Genomic DNA, 24,393 nt, shown 5'->3' with positions numbered 1-24,393 from the left:
ACACAACACAGAACTTGCTCTTTTTTGTTTCCATTTTTACTGAAAATCAACTATTATAAAACTCCCATTCATTTTAGTAGAAGAGTTAGTTAAATGGTAATTTCCTCAGAAAGTCAAAATAAGTTGCATCAAGTATTAGAGAGGCACCTATTTCCCTGCATATGCCCATATCATGAAGAGAAACACGTGTTTCTCTTGATGATGAAGTAAACAGTTGTTTGCCATTTCTGTTGCTTTTCAACAGGCTCAACTTTGAAGTGTTAGAGTGTTAGACCACTTACTAAAGTACTCACTTGTTGAAACAACTTGTGATTTGTTTTTATTATTGTACCTCTCCTGTGATTTCTGAAAGAGAAGCATGTTATGAAATTACAATGAAATATAAAATAAATGACAACATACTGAACAGTAATTCACTTTCATATGTCATCATATAAAGGTGCTTCTAGAAAACTGTCCTAAATCATGGTTCTAATTTCTGCTAATAACTAATAAACCAAAGTCAAAGTAGAATAATATTTGTACTACAATGAGAAACTAAATCTATTTATTTTAATCTGAGTCACTACAGCTATAATCTTATATTTTTTCTACAAGAATATTGCTTGTGGAGGCTGCAAGAAAAGACATTCATATTTAAGGCTTCATATTCAAGCAAGTTTGAAGCATCTGTGGCAAAGTAGATTTTGCAAAACTTGTAACAGAAGCCTGCTGTGTTTGGCATGTATCTCAGTCGAGGTAAGTTAGTGATCATCTTGTAGTCATTCATTCTTATTGAAATGAGTCAGTCTTGTCTCCTCTTAGTGATACCCACTAGCTGTAGTAATCAAAACCATCAATTCAGCTGTCCTAATGTCCTAAAATTACTTAGAAATTTGTGCAGAATTATCACATGGCAGCTCCAGACAAAATAAACACTGCCTATTTTATGAGCAATTAAAGCTTTCTTTACGCTGAAGATTCTGTAGGAATGCTCTCCCTGCTAACCACCATAATGCAAAACCCAAACATACCACAAAGGCACACTCTGCTCACGTGAAAAATGACTTGTATGGCTGTGGGTACTTCTTTGCAAGCCCCTTTTCACCCCATGTAGGCAAAAGCCCTACATGTCAGCTTTTAAAAGCCACAACTTTTGGCATGATAATCACACCACATCTGCATTCCTACCTAAAGGGACATGCCTAGCACAGGGAAAGACTGCTGAAGGAGGCTGGGGAGGCTCTTTCTCCAGAGATTTTTTCAGAATGAGACAAATATCTGCCAAAAACGTTAGAGAAGTGAGCCTGGTGCAGGGCAAGGAGCTGTACTAGGTAACCTCCCAAAGCTCCTTTCACCACTGTTTCCATTTTTTCCAATATAGAAGATGTCCCTTTCCACATAGGGAGACATCTGTGACTTTTAGGAGCATTTCTTGCAATTATTTCATAACTAGACCTTAAAACTGTTTGGGAACATATCCCCTTTCTAAAAATACTTGTTCAAGTACACTGCTTTCTCTGTTGCTCATATTAAAAGTTCGACATTACTGTAGCCCTCTCTGCATAGACACTAGGTCTGAATGGCCTATGTGTGCTTTATTTTCTTCACCTCATTTCAATGACCCTTTGAAAGCAAATATTCTCTAGTAAGAACAGTGAGGTATAGGAGGTTACCTTGGTGCACACAGGAGCACACTCCTTACAGCTCTTATGCACAATCACGTTGCAATCTGAAAGAGAAGGCACATGTCAAAGCCTGAAGTTGAACATGGTTCTCAGCCTGCATAAAACTGTACTCTATGGATTCACTATTATCATAGAATTGTTTTGAATTAATATATATCATATAATAAGGTTGGAAGGGACCTTTAGAGATCATCTAGTCCAACCCCCCTGCACACGCAGGGTCACATCTATACATATGTCATATTACATCTTCTTCAGACTCACTAAGTAGCCTCGGGGCTGCTCTGATGCTCCGGCCCCTAGCTAAGGAGGAGCTTCTGTCTAAGGCGTTTGAGTGAGGCCATGGCCCTGGTTCCTTCTGAAGATGTCCCTGTTCTCCCTCGCCCTTACCAGTCCCAGCACTGCACACAAAGCAGGTATTTCCAAACCCAGGCAAGGTTTCTTTTTGAAACAAAGCCCTGAATAATGATCTTATGGCAGGCTTTTAAAACACTGTAAATTCACACATAGGTCAGTAACTACTTACAAGAGCACTGCAGTGACTCCTTTCCTAGGAGGGCCTTTTCACAGGCTGTGCAGGGGATAACTCCTGAGAAAGTCCCATTTACAAAATTATGTCTGTTCAGTTTCTCTTTATCTTTGGCATCTTTATTTTTTGTCTTTATCCCCAACAGCAGAGTCGGGAAAAAAAAAAGGGGGGCGGGGGGGAAGAAGGAAAATATGACATTATAAAAGACAATAAACTGATTCAATCATTTAAAAAACTAAAGCATCTTCTTTTAAGTAAATGATTAAAAATATTTATCCTCTGTCCTGCCTGTCAATTAAATTCAACATTTTTTAAGTTACAAAGTGATGAAGGTTTTGCAGCTAAGCCAGCAATCTTTATCAAGGAACACTGGCAGAAATAACTTTATAAACCTGCAGAAAGGAAAGCAGCAGGAGAAAAAAAAATAGAGGAGATACTGACTAGGTGCACACATAGGTATCAATGCCTACTTCTCCGAGGTATACATGCAAATTCATACTTATGCAATTCAGGGTACACTTGTATAAATATATACAACTTGCCATTAGATCTTAATATACAAAGAAAAACAATCTAGTTTTAATGAGTGTTCATAAATTTAAAATTTTTCGATTATTTTTACAGTAATCCTGTTGGTGTGAGTACACATTCCTCCAAGGAGTTCAAGTAGATATGCTTTAGGATACTGCACACTCACATATGTTTGTGTGCTACATGATTCAATATACAAGTTTGCAGCCTGTTGTACTGCTATATTACCTCAGCAGCACCCTACTAGCCATCTTGATGCATGTTTATTTTAGAATACTCTGGGGCATACAGCAGGGTGTATTAGAGAGACTAGAAAGCTCCTGCAAGGCCAAATCCATCCCTCAAGCTGCTAGTGGATGGTCTTACTCCTCACTTCAGCTGGCTCAAAATTAAACCATAATTGTTCTAAATCTATCTTTCATACTCTGCTTGAGTATACAAAACTTGAATCTGCAACACTTTCACAATAAGCAGTACTTTTTCATGCAAGGAATTCCACTAACTTGAAACAAGGCAAATTCAGCGAATTGTGTGCAAATACAAGAGGTAGAGACTTAAAGGCCATTCAGAAACTCCAACTCTATCTAAATAGTCAAATGAGAATTTATTGATAGCATTAAAAATATACAAGGAAATATATAATTAGTTAAGCTAAGGCGACTTTTTAAAAGGTTTTTGTTTAATTAATATGAAGAACTCTATCCAAGTATCTTGCAATTGTTTTAAAATTAAAAAATAAAGATAAAAGCTTCTTCCTAGTACTTACAGGTATCTGCAATAAACAAGTTTATCTTTACATCAAAATTTATTCTGATCTACAATTCATTTAATTTCAGTGATGCAATTACAAATAATAATATAGACATAAATCTAAAATTACCTTGCACTTATTCCGTGTACTAGTCATCCTGTTCATCAGGAAGCTGAAAGTTCGACTCACTTTACATTTTTCCGACTCTGTTTTTGCAGGTACCATGTATTTATCCCATTCCTCCTCCTGAATCCTAAAACACAGATCCATGAAAATGCCCGTGACTATTCCCACTCACGCCAGTGGAAAGAGTGTCTTAAAAGAGAACAAAACCTGGATGACATTTGTTCCACATAACATTTGCAATTCCGTTTTATTCCGGTTTTAGCTGTAGTTATTAAACCCATTATAACTGCTCTTTCTAGAAGGGGAGGCTAGCAGCGTGGGGAGGGCAGGGATGTGCAGCGTGCTACAGGCTTCCCGCCATTCCAGCCATTCCCAAACGCCTCCCCGTGTCCACCTGGCGCTTCAGATGCACCTGCGGCATCACGCGGGACGCACAGGCCGTGCGGCCGCTAGAGCTGGGCCCAGGCCAGGTCGCGCGGCCGCCTCTCCCCGCTCCGCTCCCTAGATGGCATTCTTGCCCAGACGTGCTCCAGTCCCACGGAGAAGCGGCCCCGAAAGCTCACGCGTGACAAGTACCCGTACCTTTTCTCTCGGGACTGCTCGGGCAAACTGTAGGCTCGCTCTGCAAGACACAAAGCAGTTAGGGAACCCTCAGGGCGTTACCTCGGCACCTTTATTGGCAGCACGACCTCCACCAGGCCATAAGCTTGTCATGAAGCGCTTGCAAAGTCGTTTGAAAATTAGGAAAGCAAAAAATATCTATATTAGAAGCAGCTTCTCCCAGGACAGTACCATTGCCTACTACACGCTGCAAAGTTGACAGAGTCTGCCAGAACCAAGGCTGATATCAGCAAATGCCACTCCCTGCAAACAGAGAGTCTGGGTTTAAAGGCATGACAAAACAGCTTTTTCTTTTTTATTTTTCTAAACAACACAGACCTAAATGATTCATCTTTCCTTTTGCTTCTTATATAATTTGTTGTAAGATATCTTAAGGATGTTCATTTAATATTTACAATTATCTGCTTTATTTGGCTTTGGCTACAGTATTCTCCCTTCTCCATAAAGGGTCTATGCACTGCACAGAATACATAATATGTTACATTCATGCCCCAGAAACAGTAGAGAGGTCTCAAAGAGACAGTTTTCAATAAACTGTATAAAAAGGAGATTAAAAGAAGAATCTGAGTTGTCTAGAAAAATAAAAAATAGGATGCCACCTACTAGTTCCAAATTAGAAGTCATTTAGTTTTGTAGGCTTTATTTGCAAAGCTACCACGAGCATGGCTCAGAAAGGTGCTTAGACACCCACCTAACTTGTAAGCATCAGATTATGCCATACTTAAAGCTAGATACAAACTTAAGCACACTTACTGAGCCAGTGTGCCTTTAGGGATATATATATATATATATACCTTGGGTTAGCAAGAGCTAGTACATTTACCACAGAAGTAGCAAGACTAGAAGGGCTTTTCAGTTAATTGCCAGACAAAAACTGTGCAACAGGATGCTTTCCCAAGAAAAAAGGCCATGTACCCATGGGAGATGGAGACAGCCTCATGCAATACAGCGCTACTGGGTTGTCACTGTGGTACTTACTACAGGGGTGCAGCAGAGACACTGACTTAGAGAGTGAAAGAGCCTGAAGGAGGGATCGACCACTGTTCATGAACACACCATCTACAGAGCAGGAACAAATCCTTTACTGTTACAGATTGGTAATGCCTTCTTGAGTAAAAACGGGCAGTTGTTTTAGTTGAGCATACTGAAAAATCACAGATAACAACTTCTCACTTTCTTCTTACACATCATATTACTCTTGCTGTCATGTACTTGCCTGCTTTGGCTAACATCAGCAAGCACACACCTCAGCACAGCCAACTAGCTCAGCTGCTCCTCTCTCTTAATCTTAAGTGAGATGTCCAAGGTGGTGCAGCTTACCAGCTGGGCACAGGGAAAGCAGGAGGTTTTACAGTGCACAGACACCTGAACAGACCCAGGCACAGCGCAGCTGGGAATTCAGGATGAATGATCTGATTTTTCTCCATGGACCAAGCCCCGGGGCCAGGCTGCTTCCAGCAAGCAGAGGAGACGGCTGCAATGCAGCACAGGTGCCTGTGTCACACAGTAACTCCCACCACCGGGCACCAAACATTGCCATCAGCGGCTCCGTCGGAGCAAAGCCCTGGCAAGGGAGGGATGGGGCAGGAGCCGCCGGCAGCAGGGAGCAAGGAAATGCCAGCAGAGCCGGAGCAGACACTGGCCTCGTTCCCGGCAGTGGGTGGATGCAGCACACGCTGGATTTGCAGCGCAGCCAGCAGCATGACCCATTTGCACTGCTTGGGAAGGGCTGTGGAGAAACTGAAATCCTTCTTCCTCTCTGTGTTGTTTCTCCACAACACAGCTAAATGCCAAACATTGCCCGTATCTGGGAGGAGAGGAAGAGAGAACGGACAGGACTTGGGTTTGAGCCTGAATCAGGTCAAAGCAGGTAATGGTATCTAGATGAAACTTTATGGTCTATGACACCAAGAGTCTCTTTAGTTATGGGTTCAAAGAAATTCTTTTTTAGCTTTAAGCACATACTAAAGGGGTTTCCTTATCTGTGATTCTCTGCTTCTGTGACCTACATTCCTTATTTTATTCTGCTCTGTGTTTAAAGACTTTTCACCAAATCTGTAGGATACAAATGGTTACAAACAAGTTAAGCAACATGGAAAACTATAACACAACTACATGCTGCATGCTAAAATCTTAGAAACAGTCGTAAAATCTTACAGTGAATTTGAGCAACAACCACAAAACTGCTTGTTGCAGTTTTTAATACAGTTTCCTAAGGGGAAAAAAAAAGATTTCTGCCATCATTGTATCTGTCTTCCACTAACTTTTACCATCTTACTTTTGAATTGAACCTCTTTCAAAGTTAATTATCACATTTTCACAACTTTCATGATACCAGGCTGCTGGATAGCTGAGAAAGACTTTAACTAATACACTTCAACTGAGAGAAAAGCTGCAGTGCCCACTCAGCAGGTCTCCCTTCCACCTGGTTCACTGGAACACACAACTATTCAGCACGGGGCCTGTCTTGATCCAAATAAGGGAGGAAGCTGGTTGTACAGCACACACACAGAGGCTGGAATTACAGCAGACAGGGCCATCGTGACAGAAAACACAAGCTCACAGAAAACCAGGCTTCATTAGTTGTGCTGCTCATGGAACAACTTTTTGAGCTCTGCAATTGTGCATTACCTGACCGTTCCACAGCTCTGCAAAGACTTTGCATGTGTTAATTTGGACTCAGTAATCACTTAAAAAATCAAGCCACCAAAGACATTAAAGATGTTTGGTCATTATGAGTGTGCTGAAGTTACTGTTAACAGTTTTATCCAAGCACTTTGGTGAATAAAGAAAAGTTATTAAACAATGCCACTCATTTTTAGGGAAAATACATTTCTAAAGAATCTGTGTGTTGGGAGGTTTGTATATGGGGGTTGTATTGTCTTGCTACAGTTCACTTGTTCTTATAACTAGCAAGCCTCCTAGATCTTAACTGCACATTGCATCAGGGTGGCAGCAGCAAGCCAAGAGCCAGTAACAGTAAGTCAAGCCATTTATCTATCTTTCAAGCCCATATTTTTTGTTACTGAGTATTCAAAAAAAAATTTTCTGCTGAATTTAAGCCAGGTGCTTTCTCAACACACAGCAAACTTCTTGAGAGTACAGTGAACCATTTCATTTATTGAAAAGCCGCTGTTTAAGTAATGTGATCCATATGAAAGCACACATGCATATTTTACAACTTAGCACAGTTTTCAAATATAACCCATACCTTCACTGAAGAAATTTTGGGTTGTCAGTTAAATATGAAGCCACATGTTTACAAATACAGGATGTTAGAAGCAATCTGTAGAAAATCACAGGCTTCCTGTTAAGCAGCACAGTCATTTTCTACAGTCCAAAAATGAGGTTCTTACATAATTTTCTTTAGACAAACACCTGGTCACTTGTTATAAATCTTGAGGTGCCATCTGCTGACATCTTGAGGTGATCCAGAATGGACTTAGATCAGCTCTGCTTAAGAGCAATATGTGAACCCCATGTGCCAGAATCCCTGCAGAGAAACCTGTGACTGACTTAGTGCTGAAGATGGGTTCTGCTTCCCAGCCTGGAAGATGAGCACAACCTCCCCAACACCAGTTCCTCGTATTCCAGGGATGTAAGGGAAGCTAGGGCCTTCCAACCATTAAGCCTTTGCTTCTGTATCATCTTTAGCCTCCTGCAGCTCCTACTGGCCTTCCAGCTGGAGCTGAAATAAGACTCTCTTCAAGAAAAAGATTGCTGTCCTCGACCGCATTACTACTTTCTGACTAAAGCTCTCCCTGTTGCAATTCCCATATTCTGGCATGGGTCAAATGCCATGTCAGTGGGGGCCACGATGAAGGCAGTACATAGGAGAAAAACAAGGGATGGGTAATTGAGGGCAACCAAATGCTCCTTTCATGTGGCTTGGCAGGGTCTATGCACACAGGGATGCCCACGTCTTGGTGTGGAGAGCAGGCCTGAGTAAAGACACTGTCATTACACCTCAAGCAAGCAAACATGGGATGGGCAACGCAGATGCCAACCAAGAGCTCAAGGGACACCGACCTTCACTTGAATCGCCAACAGCAAAGTCTCGGGGAATGCAAGGTCTTCCCAGCAGGCCCTTGGGTGAGGAACAGGAATAGGAGCGTGACCGAATTCCAGACAATAAGCATTCCTAGAAAAACACATGGCAAACAAAAACTGGATGCTTTCTCAAATTCAGCAGCAAAAGCTCCCAAACTAATCAGTGACAGAATTACTGAATGACAAAGCACTAACCACACATGTTTATCTTGGCTCCATGAAGGTTTTAAATTTAATTAAGATATCTAAACACTTTGTTTCACTTTGAATTCTTAGAAAAGCTGTAATATTTCACCATGAGAAATCTTTGTGTGTTACAAGAAAGAACTTGGGGGTACAGGTTAGAAAGCCTTCTCCAATTTGCTGGCAGGCACCATCCAAACAGTGCTGTTTGCTGTTTTATCTGATGGCCACGCTCTCTGTCCTGCTTTTGCAATGGAAGCCATTAATCTTAGTGCTTTAGTACCAGAAGAATATTTTGTGTAGACCAACACCCTATTTCAGTAATTAAACATATCAGAGTTTACAAAGTAAGTTCTGTAAACTGCTGGCTTTTTTGTGTAAGTAACTTTTACTTTACAGTAATATTTATCATAAAAAGTAAAAAATTCTCTTTTCCTTCTGCATTTTTCTGATCATCCTTGAAAAGGCTATCAGCTTTCCAAATATGTTACTGATATGGCTGGAAAAGAATCCTCCTCATTTTTGATAGATCTTTTTACATTTGCATAGAGAGAAATGCGAGTATCTAAACCACATGCAATATTATTTGTAAAAGCAGCCTAAAAGAATTCAGTGTTTGTGCTGAGCTCTTTTTCTCTCTCCTAGTAATCCTTTGCTAAAGGTCAAATGAAGCTCTACAGAAGCAAGAAGTCTGCTCAATAAAATACATACAATTCCTATTAATAAAAAAATAGCTCTGTGCATATGTTCAAATTTCCCGGAAAAAGCACCAGGGTTCAATAAAAATGAACACAGCTGGGATATTTTGGTGGCAGAGATTTGCACCTGTCATTCTGCAAATCCTAATGAGTCTTCCTGCATGTGGCAATTATTTTTTTAAAAGGACAATAGACTGGTTTTATTCTTACAAAGCTGTTATTCTTTCACATAACTACAGCTGGTTAAACATTTCCTGATTAAATACATTTTGGTTAGAAAAAGCTTATTCACCAGACCTGTTCTGAACTTTGAAATGTTTCTGATTAATTATGTTTTTTTCAAAGACAAAGTAAAATTCTGAAGGAGACTTCCCTGCACTGTTGCCAAGCAGCTACATCCAAGGAGTTCCTGCACATCCTGATCTCAGAACTGAATAACATCTAGGACTTCCCGCTGGGAACTGATTTTAACTATTCAGATTCAAATGCTTGAATATGTTTCCAGTGATTTACTTGAGAGGAAAAGAACTCAAACCAAAATAATATTAAGTACCTTGGGCTGCAGACTGGTAGCTAAGGAAAGGGATTCTGCCCGGTTGATGGTAAAATCAGTGCTTGTCTCAGAAGAAACTATTTCCTCTCTGTGAGAAGCCGTCGCCTCTGAAGAGCTGAGGGGAAGGTAGTGAACGAGGGATCTGTCTGAAACGCTTTCTGCTCTGTTGTCTACTTCAAGGTCATCAAGACTAGAACTGAAGCAGATAACAAATTATTTATTTCCCACACAATTATTATCAATCTTAATGCAACAAACAAAGATGATTGTATACAACAGCCAAAGATAATTGTATACAACAGCCAAAACCACCAAACTTCTACCGTGCAGATGTTTGCACCTTCCATAATCATGCAGATTCCCAGTAGAGAGCTACTTGGAAGGATGCTGATAAGACTGATGTTAGATATCTACCTTAAAATGAGATGTTTTGTTCCACACAAGTACCTGCATAAGTATACATGGAGTATAAGGAGAAGTGAGATAACTAGCTTAGATTTTGATAAGCACAATATAAGAATATATGCAAAGATCTGTATGTGCATGTGTATTTTAAGGATATAATGTGCCAATTCACAGATAACTTTTTTAACATGTGTGAATTGATGGAAGATGGAGGGAAAAAAAGCATTAACACGGTGAGATGGGGGATTGCCAGAGCCAATTTATGACATGAATTTCAAAACACCTGAATTTTAAAATATAGTGGAACACAAGGAGATTGAAAACACTCTAGCTAAGTCAGTACTTCAAACATTTAGAGACTACTGACATTCCTGAGCAGTCTCAGAGCCAGGGTTCTTGAGCAGAAAAGTGCAATCAAGTTTCCCAGCATTATCACACTACAAGGGGTTTTCCACGACACATCCTGTTAGCTCTATGGGCAAGTTCATGGTCTCCTAATTAGCGTGACTGGAACAAACAGTTGACTGCCTGCAGCAGTAATCCAGCCTTAAAGTATAAAACTTTAAATTATGTGTGGTATTTCTAAGTAGCCAAAGAGTCCACCAGGAATATTAGACAATAACTCCTTTTCACAACACTAAAATTCACTTTGTTAAAGAATAATTTTATCAGTACTGTCCAAAACAACTTCCTTATTACACTTCTGGAGATCATCTTTCGCAATGTTTTCTACTAATATCCATGTGACTTCTCAGAAATGCCAGTTAATGTCACATTTTAAAACTGGAAAAGTAATATATGTCTTTTTCCTTTAGTAGAAAATAAACATAAATAATGCCCTACACATTGAAACTCTCCATCATTACTTACTGTGGGTACCTTAGCATGGAAATTTCCATCATGGATAAAAATGGTATAAAGATCTACCAGTTAACTTGCTTCATACCCTCAGATCCTCAAAGGAAAGTACCACCAGAAAAAATAGTCTTATTTTATGTGTAATATGTAGTATTTGAATCATTTACAGTTGAAATATTAAGGTCAATCACTTAATCTCTGAAAACTCATATAAGCCCCAAAAGTTCATATACAGGTATTTAACCTATGTCTTAATAATTGTGGGAATATCCAAATATATATAGGAGAAAAAATATTTATAACATAAGAGCATTTTTTTTATAATAGCCCAAAACCATATCAATATAACTAGAAAAAAACAAAAAGGTTGAGAAGAGAATAACTCATTGCCAATGTGGCAGTCATTGTCCTATCTGAGGTAAGACATTTCTCCTACGAGGATTATACAGTTCTCCAGGAAATTTTATATATATATATATATATATATAAACCACAGTAATTGACAACCACACATTAACCACAGTAATTGGCAATGACAGCAGCCACTAATGCTCCCTTGCCACTTGTTTCTATGGACAGTGTCCTTACTGAACTAGTCCAGATGCTCTTTACAAGTAGGAGACTCAATTTCCTCAGACTAACACTTTCTGGTGAAGAAGAGGGACATGTGAGTTCAAGGCCTCTCTTGTCCAGAATCCTCAGACAACTGCCTATGCTGGCAGCACAGCAGTATGGGCAGAATAGCAGAAAACAGCCTAAACCTATCAGAAATGTGAGCCTGTATACTGTATATTGCTGTCTTTTGAAGTTAAAAGATAATAATAATAATAATAATAATAATAATAATCATCTTTAGCAATCAGGAATCGGTTCTTCCTTTCACAGCCCAGTGCCAAGGATGGAAAGATTCCCATTGATTTCAAAAAATTCTGGACCACTCCCTTAATGGGAAATACAACTGAGAAAGCAAGGGGAAAAATGTGGTTTCTGACAAAAATGCCATGAGGAAGAACACAGTGAACAGCTGTCTGAGTCTTCTTTTCCAAAAATACATATAAGAGAGGTATAAAAGCATACATTTGGGTTAAAAATCACTGCTATTTGAAGGACGTATGTGAAGAAAGATTTTTACAAGTACTTTATAAAAACAAATCATTAGATTGACACAATTTTCATGTCAGTAATTGAAACCAGTAATTTTACCTCTGTAAAAATCATTATTCCAGGTTCTGCCTTATTTTTTTGAAATAAAAGATCATTATAAATAATCTTAATCCCGGTCACATGATCAATACATTGCATACCTTCTTATCTTCACATCAGCATGAAGCTGGCCCCGTTCCTTAATAAATCCGTGAGTCTTGACTGGTAGGTAAGAATCTGCCCTGTGTCTCAGATCTGCATTATCTCCATTTTTCACCGACAATTGACTTCTTTCATTTGGATCATATATACATTGGTCATTTTCCTCAAGGGAGGGAGATGAAGAGCTCTTGGCCATCGGCGTTGAGTTGGTGGGATTCAGACACGTCTCATTGCTGACACTGTCTCCATGAATGTAGTCACTCTTCAAATCTCCAACCTGCAGCGGGTAAGTGAATGGTGGTAGATGACAGCAAAAACATGTATTGTCAGAGAACAAGGACTGTTCCAAAGATTATAGTTTGCCACCTTTTATGGTCATATGTTTTCAACATTTTTTTTAATCCTACTACTTTTTGGTGAACATAAACTGGAGACAAGTTATATGGCTAAGACATTCTTGCTCTTTTCCAGAATTATAGTAGCAATGAGTTAGTATGCGGAGTGAATGGGCTTCTCACTCACATTTGTGCCTTTTTATTAAATGTATCATGTCATATATTTATAGTTCATATTAAAAAAACCTTCCCTTTGAATAAGGCAAACAATATGCACAATACGTTAGTGTGGGCATAAGTAGGGGGAAATTAAAATGTTGTCTAATTTCATTTAGAAGAGACAGTCTGCATATCACGCACATTTTTACTGTACATAACCTGGAACAGAAGGTCTGTAGGGGAGGAAGGGAAAGGAATTCTTCCTTATGCCTTTAAGCAAATCTTTTACAGAAAGAAGGGATTGGCATTAACAATTATGTTTACTCATATTTGGTATGGAGATCCTGCTTGGTAATGATTAATTCTTTGTGAAAATGAGGTTAAACTCTCCTGCCAGCTCTGCAAAAAATATTAATGTACGGTTTATTGGCAGTCTTCTAGTTAGAAGCTGCTGTCATCTAATTAGATACTAAACAGTACAGGAAAAGTCACATGGCCAAAGCCCACTGGAAGCATTCAACCTCAAGAGAGCACCCGTGCAAGCAAGAAAAAGGGCAGCACTGCAAGCGTTTCCAAAGCCCTGCTATTTCACACTGCTGACTTTCTCCTCTGCTCGGGGTGCATTTGCTCGGGGAAAAAAAAAGACTGTAGAGTTTTCTTAAAGTTCTTTCTATGGGCTAGACAGAGTAACCTATATCGTTATTTGAATCTATTAAAATGGATTTCACAGATCAGTTACAAAAAAAAAAAAAAAGAACAGCTGAAAGTAGAAAGTATTCCTGTTTTTACTCTTTTTACTTTAGAACTTTAATAATGGCCCACACACCATTGCTCGCAGAGCCAGAAGATTCTACTATCACTCAAGTTATTTTAACAAAAGACAATGAAAAAATACATCCCAAATATTCAAACATAAACTTACTTGGTCTACGACCATGCAGTTTGTATATACTTCATCATTTCCATCCAGCATGGTAGAAAGCCTGGCTGCTGAAAAGAATGTAGGTGGAGTTTTGAATTTCTTGAGAACATCAAAGGTAGAATGACGTTGTTCTAGAAAAAAAAAAAATGCAGAAAACACAATTATTTTTCATACTGTTTTTATTTATACATATATATATAATCTAGAGATAGACACACACACACACACATACATATATATATATAAAATATACATACACACATATATAAAAACACATACACAGCGCCTAATAAAAACCATAAAGTTTAACCATGAAGTATCCAAATTTAAGATGACAATTTGGTAGTATCTGGCTACTCAGAAACCTGGAAATTTCCTAAATTGCCTAATATTTCCCATGTGTTTCTAGAAGCCAGCAGGTGGCTACTCTCCAAAAGGTACATCACAAGGACACATACAACATAAACATGTTTTCTTTAGCTTGGCTAGGAATGTTTTCTATTTCCCCACTGTGCTCTGTAAAGATTTGTAGCTGCTGAGGCACAGCTGTGCTAAACAGGATTAAAACTTAGAGGCTGATATGAACTACTCATGATTATGGTCTATAAGTAATAAATATTTAATTTTGAATACCTTTTGTGAACAGAATACAGTTCAACCGTAGTCAAGTAATCTACTTCCTAAAACATTATCTCACTTGGCAGACTTATAATAAAATATTAATTTCAACATTATTGTTGTTTTTGGTTTTAAAAACACTTTCTGCATTAGTCTTTTACTGCACTGCTACTAGTGAAGCAGAGAATTCTTTTAAAACAAAACAAGGGACAGCAAAAACTGAAAGGTATAGAAATAAAATGCTACTCCCATACAAACAATGTCATATAGTGCCACTGTAGGGTTGCAAAAATCAATTAAGATTTGACCTATGACCAGATTGCTATGGATAAAGGCTACATCTGGCCTGTTTTTTATTCTGAAATGATAAATTATCTGTTTCAACAACAACCACTACAAAAGCTCGAGAGTTAGTTTTCAATAGGGCCTTCCTGACTCCAGATATCAGTGAGAGTTGCATGGGCTCACTGCACCTGACGGCTCTGTCTAGCAGAAAAGCTAGCTGAGTGAAATACTGTTGGTCTGTCCTGCAGAGACACTTCTCAAAGCTGCTTATGGGCATGAAGGGTGTGCCCCAATCCATCACTTGAGTTGGGAGTTAAGGCCACAATATCTTCTGACTGTAGAACTAAAAAGCTGTTAAGGAGCAAAATTTTATAATTTGGAAACCAATCCTGTTCTAGACTATGTGGAAATAGGCAGCTATATAAAAAAAAAAAAAAAAAAAAAAAAAAAAAAGAACATAATGAGTGTATTTTTCTTTATTTTAAAGTACTCTAAGTCAAGTATTTCCATTGGAAGCGAACTGAGATACACTAGCATAAAAAAAGATGCAATACAGAGGAATATCAGACCCAGTAAAACACTCCAGTTCAACATGTTCTATAAACTGAAATCCAGATATTCTATTACTGAAAATCATGCAATAATTTCTTCTTTATTTATACCAATACAATTTTTTTTCTGCAGTGTTGGAAAGGAAAAGATACCACCAAAGACGTTCACTCCTCAAGCTACATTCATACTACAAGACAAGCGCAGCTGAAGGTGCCCATGGCCATCAGATTGCAAGAAATGATAGTGCGAAGAAACAACACTGAATAGCAACTACACCTGCCAAGATCTGGTGCATGTATTTCTTTAAAAAAACTTCTGGATCATGGCCAAAATTGCAATGTTATACTATATTTTTTATTTAATTTTATGATGTTATCTCATAAAGCCTATGAAAAAAGCCCTATACTCATAGAAAAGTGGAAATTTCCATTTAGAAATGATACACAATGAATTATTTCATTTCTAATCTTGACAAGCCTTGTGGGCTCTCATACTACTAAAAACCTGCATGACTTTTAACATGATTGTAGTGAGTATGCCGTCTTGCAAAATGCTAAAGCTACAAATCACTCCTTATGCTTGTCTAGATCTTGAAGCCTCTTTATAAAAATCGTATAAGCCACTGTTTTCTACAGCAGTTCATCAGGCATTGGCAGCTAAAAATCACATGGGGAAAAGTGATTTGGTAAAACAGGTGGTGTTTTTTTGTAGCAATCAATGTTTTACAAGTGCTGGTCTTCCACCAACAGTCAGGAAGAATATAAATCCAGGCTCTACATTGCTCCTCATATACTTACTGCCTTCATAGCATGATCTCCTTGCAGTATGCAAACATGCTGGGTATAATCATCAAGGACAATAATCTGCTTCACAGCCGGGCTGAGCAAGGTTTAGCATGTACCCCTGAGAAACAGGGCCTATGAATCACAGTGCAAATTGGAGCTGCCTCCCTCTGATCCAGCTTCCTGACCAAGGCACCTGTCCCCAGCACTAGAGTCTCTACAGTGAGATAAGGGACTGGGCTATGACTTGCATAGTCTGAGCCAAAACCAACAGCAACCATCCTATGGTATTTATTTTTATGCATATAGCAGCTTCTAAAACCATATTTTACATGATGTTAAAACTTTATAAAGGAGGAACAACCTGATACAAACTTCCAAAGGCAGCTGTTGGGAAGAAAACATTACATCCAAATAATGTCATTAGCCTCAGCACTTTCAATTGCTGAATATTTATCCATAATCTCCATCACTGGTAAATACAACCTATTTTTTTGCAGTGTTCCAGTCAGTTTGTTGTTCAAGGTGAAATCTCTAGGTATTTGTGAGGGCTTTGCATGAGAAGACAAAAGCCAGGAAGGTTCCTTGGGGATGAGTGATGCCATGGGCCGCCCCCACTCCCCCAGGAACGGGGCTGCTTCTCCGGTCTCGCCACAGGTTTCACACACGTGCAAAGGGTCAAGCTGCCTCGTATTTTGTAATAAGAAAAGTATTTCAAGACTGTGATGAATGCAGGGGAGCGCATTATTAATTACACATTGACTGTGCTAGTAACTTATTTCTACTGCAAAGGCCAGCAGAGTTTAAAAAGTGACAAAACTGTAGCAAATATTTATGTTATGCCCTGAATGCCTGTGCCCCCTCCAGGCCTGCCAGGCAAGCGGATCCAAGGCATCCTGCTCCTGCAGCACCAGGAGCAGTACTTTTCCCAGTTTAATATGGGAGCAGAGTGTGATTCTGTGCAGCAGGTGCCAATGGCGATAACCAGCGAGTCTTTTCTACTCTTAGGTTACATCGTCCTCTTTTGGGCCCTGGGCACCCAGACAGAGGGTCTGTCTGAGTCTCTTCCTCCCCATCAACACCCAGCAAGGCAAACAGGCACCTCCTGCGACAGAGAAGGTGTCCTGAACCATTTCATCTGCCTGAAAGGTGTTGGTACCAAACTGCACAGTGTTAACTGGGAAAAACATTGATGTAGACACAACACAGACACAATCACTCAACTTTCTGGTACTGAAATACACGGCAAGCACAGCTCACCAACCTGCTCCTACCGCGAAAGCTGAAGGATCTCAGGCTCTACACCACACCAGGGCAACAGAAAAATCAAAAAAAAAGGGCATGTCTCCTTTAAAGGAGTGTATGAGTCTCTGGCCTATGCCTGGTAAACAGGCAGAAAAGATGTACGTTATTTAAACATAGATTAAAAAAAAAAAAAAAAAAGACACCGGGCTGGGAAGGAGAATCTCCAAACATGGATAAAAGAGCTTGACCAATGAATATGAGGCACAAACTCTCTGCATCTTCTGTCATCAAAGCTGCACAGTTGTTCATCTTACCAAACAAAAAAAGCTTATAACAACACTTCAAAAAACACAAGATCATCTTCACAGTAATTTAAAACATGCTTTATGCTGGCATAACAAAACATAAAGCCTCGAGTGACCCATTTTGAAAAACAACAACAACACTGACGTTTTTCCACAAAAATTGAAACTTGTATCATTTTATGAGAGGGCACAGAGTAAAAGGGAAGTGAAAATACATTAGTGTGACCAAACTAAGAGCCCGGAAAGAAATTATAAATTCCTTTGTCCAGCTACAATGAATAGTTTTCAGACAGCTCATCACAATTACCCCCCGCAATCTGAACAGGGGTTAATGTATAACTGGAAGTAAGCACCCAGCTATGAAGAAAAGAAACAAGACAACTAAACACATGGGTCACATAGGAGCACTGAAATGCCGCTCTGAATCCACAGACTGTCATCTGCATTTGGGAAAGAATTCCACAAGTTCCTGGCAAGGCACTGACCAAAGTGTCATACACTTCTATAGATGTGACCAGCGTGACCAGTCTCAGCAGCACATCTGCACTATCACCTCATGAGTCTTACCCTCCATTCACTCAGTGCAACTACTCGTGACATTAAAATTCTCAATATATTTTGTGTAAATTTATGTACACAAATACACAAGAACATCACTATGCTGTGAGTGAAGTGAGGAAAGCCTTAAAATGCTGTTGTTATAAAGCCCAACACTTAACTGTCCTCAGTTTTTAGAGTGGAAACCAAATCACCGGGTTTCCTATGTATGGCGAGAATCAGGCACTTAGATGCTGGACATCATATCCAAGGTGTTTAAAATGTGCTCCTAAAGTTGCCATTAGGAAACACCAAGGAGAAGGGCAGTTCTTCAACATCACCTTGGTCTTGGTCATTTAAACCTAGTCTGCAAAGAGGTTCCTGAAGCAGACAATTTAGCTGTTTCCAAATAATAATATACAAAGAAAAATAAGTCAGTGTCTCTTTTTATACCAAGCACAAGATACAAAGCACTTGCCCACGATATGGGATGCTTGATTTCAATTTCCACCTCTGCCTGAAAGGCTTCAGAGGGCAAGCCTTGCCTACCAGGACAGCACAACAGACTTGCCAAAAAGACGCTTTCAGAAGCCATGAGGTTGTTATGGCCTCCAAAAAAAGTCTCTAAGAGTTGTTTGTTGGTTTTGAGAAAGAAAGACTTTGAGCCCAAAGACTATAAATATAGCTGAGGGGAAAGGAGAACAGAGATGTCTCCTGGCCATTTTGCATTAAAAACAAAATACATACCCTGAGGGGTTTTACAGCACGGATCAACACTTGGACCTCTCTCCAGTCCAATCACCGAGAGTCACGCTCACATTCTCTGTTAAGCCCAATTAATCTTTAATTATGCCGTGCACACACAAGCTTGGAGGGATGGAGGGGGAGCAAGGGGTGCTGGGGCCCAGCAGTGCGCGCGGGCCGATGCTGGAGCGCGCGGCCTGCGCCTGCGGCCTGCGCTCGCTGCTGCTGCCCTCGCCCCGCAGCGCCGCCATGGGAAGGCTCTGCTGCGTCCTCCTGTTCACTGAAGACCGAGAAGTGTCTGAGCATGCACCAGAGCCCAGCCTCGGGCATCAGGAAATTCAGATTTTGAAAACACTGCTGCATGTGGCCCAAGGCAGGTCTGAGGATTTCTGCTTCGGACTGTGCACCAGCAATGACTGCGCGGCTGCCAAAACGCAGGTCGCCTCCTGCTTGGGGAGGGAGGCAGAGTGAGGCAGGCCTGTGGGTCTCCTGCAGAGCCACTTCTCCACCCAGCAAGCAGCCAGGATTCCAATGCTCCAAGCACGAGAGAACCCTTGGCATGTATCCACCGATAAACTGTGGGTACACAGGCACCCAGTGTCTTCTTGCTCCAACAGCTCCATATAAATAGTCATCTGTGTCATAAAGGCAGCGTGTTTTGGTATACAGTTAACAGTTATGGGAAATAAGATACAAAACTTCTATTGCATTACTTATATATAAAATACCAGGTGTGTATACTGTGCTACAACACAGGTCAAGTATATAAAAAAAGGTAATACTATCTCAAGGTAAAATAAAAATCAACAAAAGAGCCATGGAGGATGGGTGCACAGCTAAGCCATTTACAAATAAAATGAATTATAGTGAGATACACTAAGAACATACACAACTTGCAAGACATTTCATCTTCTTTACATATGGTATATGTAACCACACACACATTGTAGAAATTTCTATGCTCTTAGGAAAAAACGGATAAATGACTAAATCCCAAGAATAAAAAGCTCAGAAGACACTCTTGCAGGTAAAGATGTGCATTTATGCTGTGTAATCAGCATAATCTGCCTGGCTCACTGAATTCAATGACACTGATGCATCTTATTTCTCTATTTTCCCCTTCTAGAACACAAAAAGCAATTTTAGGAAAGCAATAAAGAATTAAAACTTTTTCCATTCTATGTCTTCATTTCTTTGCTTCTGTCTGAATGCAGTAAAAATTATGTCCCCATTAAAGCTTTCAATGATAATTCTTCCTAACATAAACTTGTTGGCCAGTGCCTTTAAACCTCTTTAAAACACACTTTATCATACTGACAATATTTATAACCTCCAAAAGGCTTCTCCTCAAAGGAGGACTATATCTTTGCAAAAAGATGTATGCAAAGAGAGCAAGTGACCTCTCATTGCTATCTTTTAAAGGAAGAGAAAGATTTTCCTCTTCATTCTGCTAAGAGTTTTGTATATAACTAATATTTTTCTTGTTCACTGCTACTGAGACATGATTAAGTTCCAATTTTCCCTAGAATGAAAACAACTAACTAGCAAAAGTTCCTGTAGCAGCTGCCGTGCCATTCTGTAAACTCCTCTGGTGTCAAAACTGCTTTCACTGCAGTGAAAATAACACAAACAACCAGAAGAAAAACTCCCTAAGAAAGATGCATAAACAGTGGTAAAGAACTATATTTATTTGGAGAAAACACCTTTTTTTGTGCTTAACGAGTCCCAAACCCATTATTTATAAGAGAACAACAGTGAGATGGACTTTCAATAGAGAGGAAGAAAATCTACCTCTAATTTAGAGTTGTGTATAGCCACCTGCACACAACCAGACAGTGAAAAGGAGGCAGAGGTATTAAGCAAGAGTCATTTAAAAGAAGACAACTTTCTCTACCTTGTCTGGGTGCCCTTCTTCGAATCCTCATTTTAGGTAAGGAAGGCCAAGAGTAATTAAAAGGTGAATCAGAGTCTGAGTCCATTTTTTCGCTAAGAGAGCAGATTCCCAAAGTTGCACTTTGCTGTTCTCAACAGCAAGTCTAAGAGTGATGTAAAATAAAGGAATGGACAAAGAAGGATCGAATTGCCCACTAAACACAGGGGAGGGAGAAGCTCCAAATGTTTGCTCTCTTCAGGCGTCCAGGCATGTGGACAGATCAGGCTGCAAATATTAAGGCAAAGCAAGGCGGGTGAAGTATGTGAGCTGCGAGTGTAGCTCTTGCATCGTGGTCCAGAGCTATTTGAAAGGTCACTGTGTGCCAATGAATCATTAACTCACCTTTCCATTTTGATGTAAATGAAAACAATAGGAACTGAGTGGGGAATGAGAAAATATGTCTCAAAAGTAAACAAGTTATTGCAGGCTTTTTCAAAGCTTTGTTTCCATGATAGAACTGTGATATATAGGGGCTCTCAAATTGAAGCCAGGCAAAATGCTGCAGTTACAGAAGTCAAAGATTAACAAACAGTAAGCAAGGAACACTCATCAATCTGCTGGACCCGGTATTCCTGCAAAGCAACACTTTCCCTCTCCGTGTTTATAACTTTGGCAGACTCTGGGATGTTGTAGCTGCAAAGGCACTGATAGCCCACTGCAAAGTCTGCAGCTCACGTCTTTGTAGTTCAAATGAGCTTAAAGCTTAAGCATTATAAGGACAGATTATGTTGTCACTAGAAGAACTCTCTTTCCAATAATATTTAGTCTGAATAGTACTTTCCTCCTCACGCAGTCACCAAGTTAGACAGTGAATCATAAGAATTTTGTAGAGCTGGCACCTTTACAGCACTGGTCTAACCTCATAGCAATGCACAATACAGCTAGTGACTAATTTACAACAAATCCTCCATTCTTATACAGTCTCCCTGAACAACTCATAGGCAATTAGCATTCAGTAGAAACTCATTATCCCTTCCCCCCACACTACACAAACTACAATTTTTTAAACAGGCTCAAATGTGGCTATACAAGAGCTAATGCAAAAATAACATGTTGAGGGTGTCTTAACCAGCTGCACCAAAACTTGCTTTTAGTTACCGCACAACGTATGTGCCTCTGCTTTCCACATAAGGAGAAGAGGGAACATGGATCAGCTTAAATGTCAGGTTTTGGAAGATGATGATATTTGAGCTTGTTAACATTCCTTACTTCACTTCAATTATTTTTCAGGCTGCTGAGGTCTGCAGCGCTACTTTTGTATTAGGTTTCAAGTGATGCCTCAGTCCACATTGCAGTGAGAGGTAACAATGTATTTGTTGAAAGAAAATAATGCAATTCAAATGCAAATTTAATTCAAAGCTCATTATACAGATATCTATCAGGTTTTTAGGGATAAAATAATTATTATACAAGCACTTCATAAAGTGCACACATTACATAAACCACAGTTGAAACAGATCATTGTTCTGCCTCTGCCTTAACTGAAGTCCTGCCAGCTTTGTTAGGCCTGTAAAGAATAATTTGCCCCAGACGTTAGAAGCTTCAGACTTTCACTTTAAATATTAGACACTCCCACAGACTTTGTTTGATTTATATATATAATTAACAACCCCAGGGAATTACAACAGACAATGGATGACTGAAAACACAGAGAGGATATAAAACCATGGTTTAAGCATCCACTTCAAAATACCTCCACTCCCTGGAATGTCAGGTTCAAATTGCACTGATAAATCCCCTGGACATACTGGAATGCAGGAGCTGACGTGTCCTTTCACACCTGCACTCCATCCAGAGCACTCGCTTACCTCCTATGGCGGTCCCAGTTGAAGAGAAAAGGAAAAGACAGCACATGTTTGTTGGAGAATTTGCTCACTTCGGAAATGTCTTCCTAACTGGCCAGACACAAAAGACTTCACCTGAATGCAGCGGTTCTCCCTCCTGTAATCAAGTGTGCTCCCATTACCAGCTCCTACTCCCAATCTTCATCTCGGGCTCACGGGAAGGCAGAGCTCCACGGGTGAAGTGCAGGTTACATCTAAAGAACACAGTATTTCCTACGCTGCCTTTAAAATCTCTCACCTTTCTATTTCACTAATTATTGCTTTTTTTGGTCTCTTTTCTATGAGAAAAGGTAAACTTTGCCTACTTCTGTGAAATCTCCATTTGTGCATCCCTTCTCTAAATTAACCATTTGGAACTTTTTCCACCCTTCAGTCCAGAAAAGGAAATTTTGTCACGTCTGTGTTCTTCCTGGATTTCTATTTAGTCCACAACAGGATGGCATTGAGCAAAGCACTCCTAATGAGGGCATACAGCTGATGTGTTCAACAGCATTAAAATATTTTACATGCTGAGACATTTACTTTTCTGAATCACCTCTGTACAATGAATATTTTCATTGTTCACATTTTTGTCTGCTCTTTCTCTGAAACTGGTAGAGTTAATTTAGAATCTTCTAATACAAATGAGTGAGTTAGAATTATTAAATATTTTTAAACTGTAATCCTATTACACTACACTTAAAGAATCCAACTATTAAAGCTCTGTTATGATAAAAACCTGGCTATTTGTTCCCGGTGTTTATCCTCTATTTCCTGGACAAGTCTTAGACTTTTCACCCACTTGCTGCAGTCTCCCCTGAATCAAATATTGTACAGGGATTTGTCAATGACATTGTGAAAGTTAAGATAGATTATCAACATTGATCCCTATTTCTGAAGAGTTAATTATCGCTCACTTTATTTGTTCAGTTTGAGACTCATGAAAGATGAATTTTTTCTTGTGTGTAAAAGTCCTTTACGCAGCCACAAAATACTGCTTTTTGCCATGAAAAAGGACTTTGCCTTACAGTCTTTGGCTAAAAATATTTTTCTTCCCTTTTTTCACTTTATGACACAGCCCCATCCACTTCTGACCTGCCAATCTTCATTTCCAAAGTGACAGCATTTCACTGCTGACATTTGTATGCAGCTGGCACAGAAATCTAGTAACTTACAAGATAAAAGGTGCTTTTTAGCTGGAAAATATTAACCTTAATTTCCATTAAAAATGTTTTCAATTATGCATACCAAGGTATAGATGTGAAGTGAAGATAAAGAACAAATGTTTTTTTGTGTGCATTACCTTAGGCTAATGCTTTTAATAAATACTAATGTAATGTTTTAAATTCTTTCACCCAACACTTGCCAAAACACATCCGTTTGATATAAATGTTTTTCTGTGATATTACAGTCTATTGTCTATTGTCTGTCTGTTCCCTCAGCTTGTGGTAAGACGGAAGGAAGTACAGGAATGCAACCAATATTTTCGGTTTCCATGGAGTGGCACTTCCATCCCCCAGGAGCACGCAGAGGACAGAGGTGGGGCACTGGGCAACAAAGTGGATTCTCTTTCCTGAAACTGTAAAACAAAATCGCAGAATAGTTGAGTTTGGAAGGCACCTCTAAAGATCATCTAGTCCAATCCCCCTGCTCCAGCAGGGACACCCAGAGCACGTTGCACATCCAGGGCGGCATCCAGGTGGGTTTTGGAGACCTCCAGAGAAGGAAACTCCACAGCCTCCCTGGGCAGCCTGTGCCAGGGCTCTGCCATCCTCACAGGAAAGAAGTTCCTCCTCATATGGAGGTGGAAATCTGCAGCCTGTGACCCTCCCTGGAAGACCAGAAAGTCAAAATCCCCTTGAGCCAAGGGTCCCCT

General features: G+C 39.6%; 1 protein-coding gene across 2 annotated transcripts in view; it reads right to left on the bottom strand.

Annotated features, from left to right (window-relative positions):
- Positions 1-24,393, bottom strand: part of ARHGEF28 (Rho guanine nucleotide exchange factor 28) — a 119,271-nt gene that overhangs the window by 36,587 nt on the left and 58,291 nt on the right. Inside the window, exons 10-19 of one of the 2 annotated variants that reach the window (XM_026036323.1) lie at positions 13,694-13,824; positions 12,277-12,554; positions 9,710-9,905; positions 8,255-8,366; positions 5,204-5,284; positions 4,187-4,226; positions 3,608-3,731; positions 2,194-2,326; positions 1,656-1,711; positions 294-345 (exon numbers count right to left, since the gene is read on the bottom strand). In XM_026036323.1, coding sequence (XP_025892108.1) covers positions 294-345; positions 1,656-1,711; positions 2,194-2,326; positions 3,608-3,731; positions 4,187-4,226; positions 5,204-5,284; positions 8,255-8,366; positions 9,710-9,905; positions 12,277-12,554; positions 13,694-13,824 — 1,203 coding nt within the window. The remainder of the gene's footprint in view (positions 1-293; positions 346-1,655; positions 1,712-2,193; positions 2,327-3,607; positions 3,732-4,186; positions 4,227-5,203; positions 5,285-8,254; positions 8,367-9,709; positions 9,906-12,276; positions 12,555-13,693; positions 13,825-24,393) is intronic. The other variant, XM_026036331.1, reaches the window with a different exon arrangement.

Source organism: Nothoprocta perdicaria, unplaced genomic scaffold (genome assembly GCF_003342845.1).
Source record: "Nothoprocta perdicaria isolate Ctin4 unplaced genomic scaffold, notPer1 scaffold_1, whole genome shotgun sequence".
NCBI lineage: Eukaryota > Metazoa > Chordata > Aves > Tinamiformes > Tinamidae > Nothoprocta > Nothoprocta perdicaria.
The sequence above is the reverse complement of the archived record's forward strand: the minus strand, read 5'-3'. Positions and strand labels throughout refer to the sequence as shown.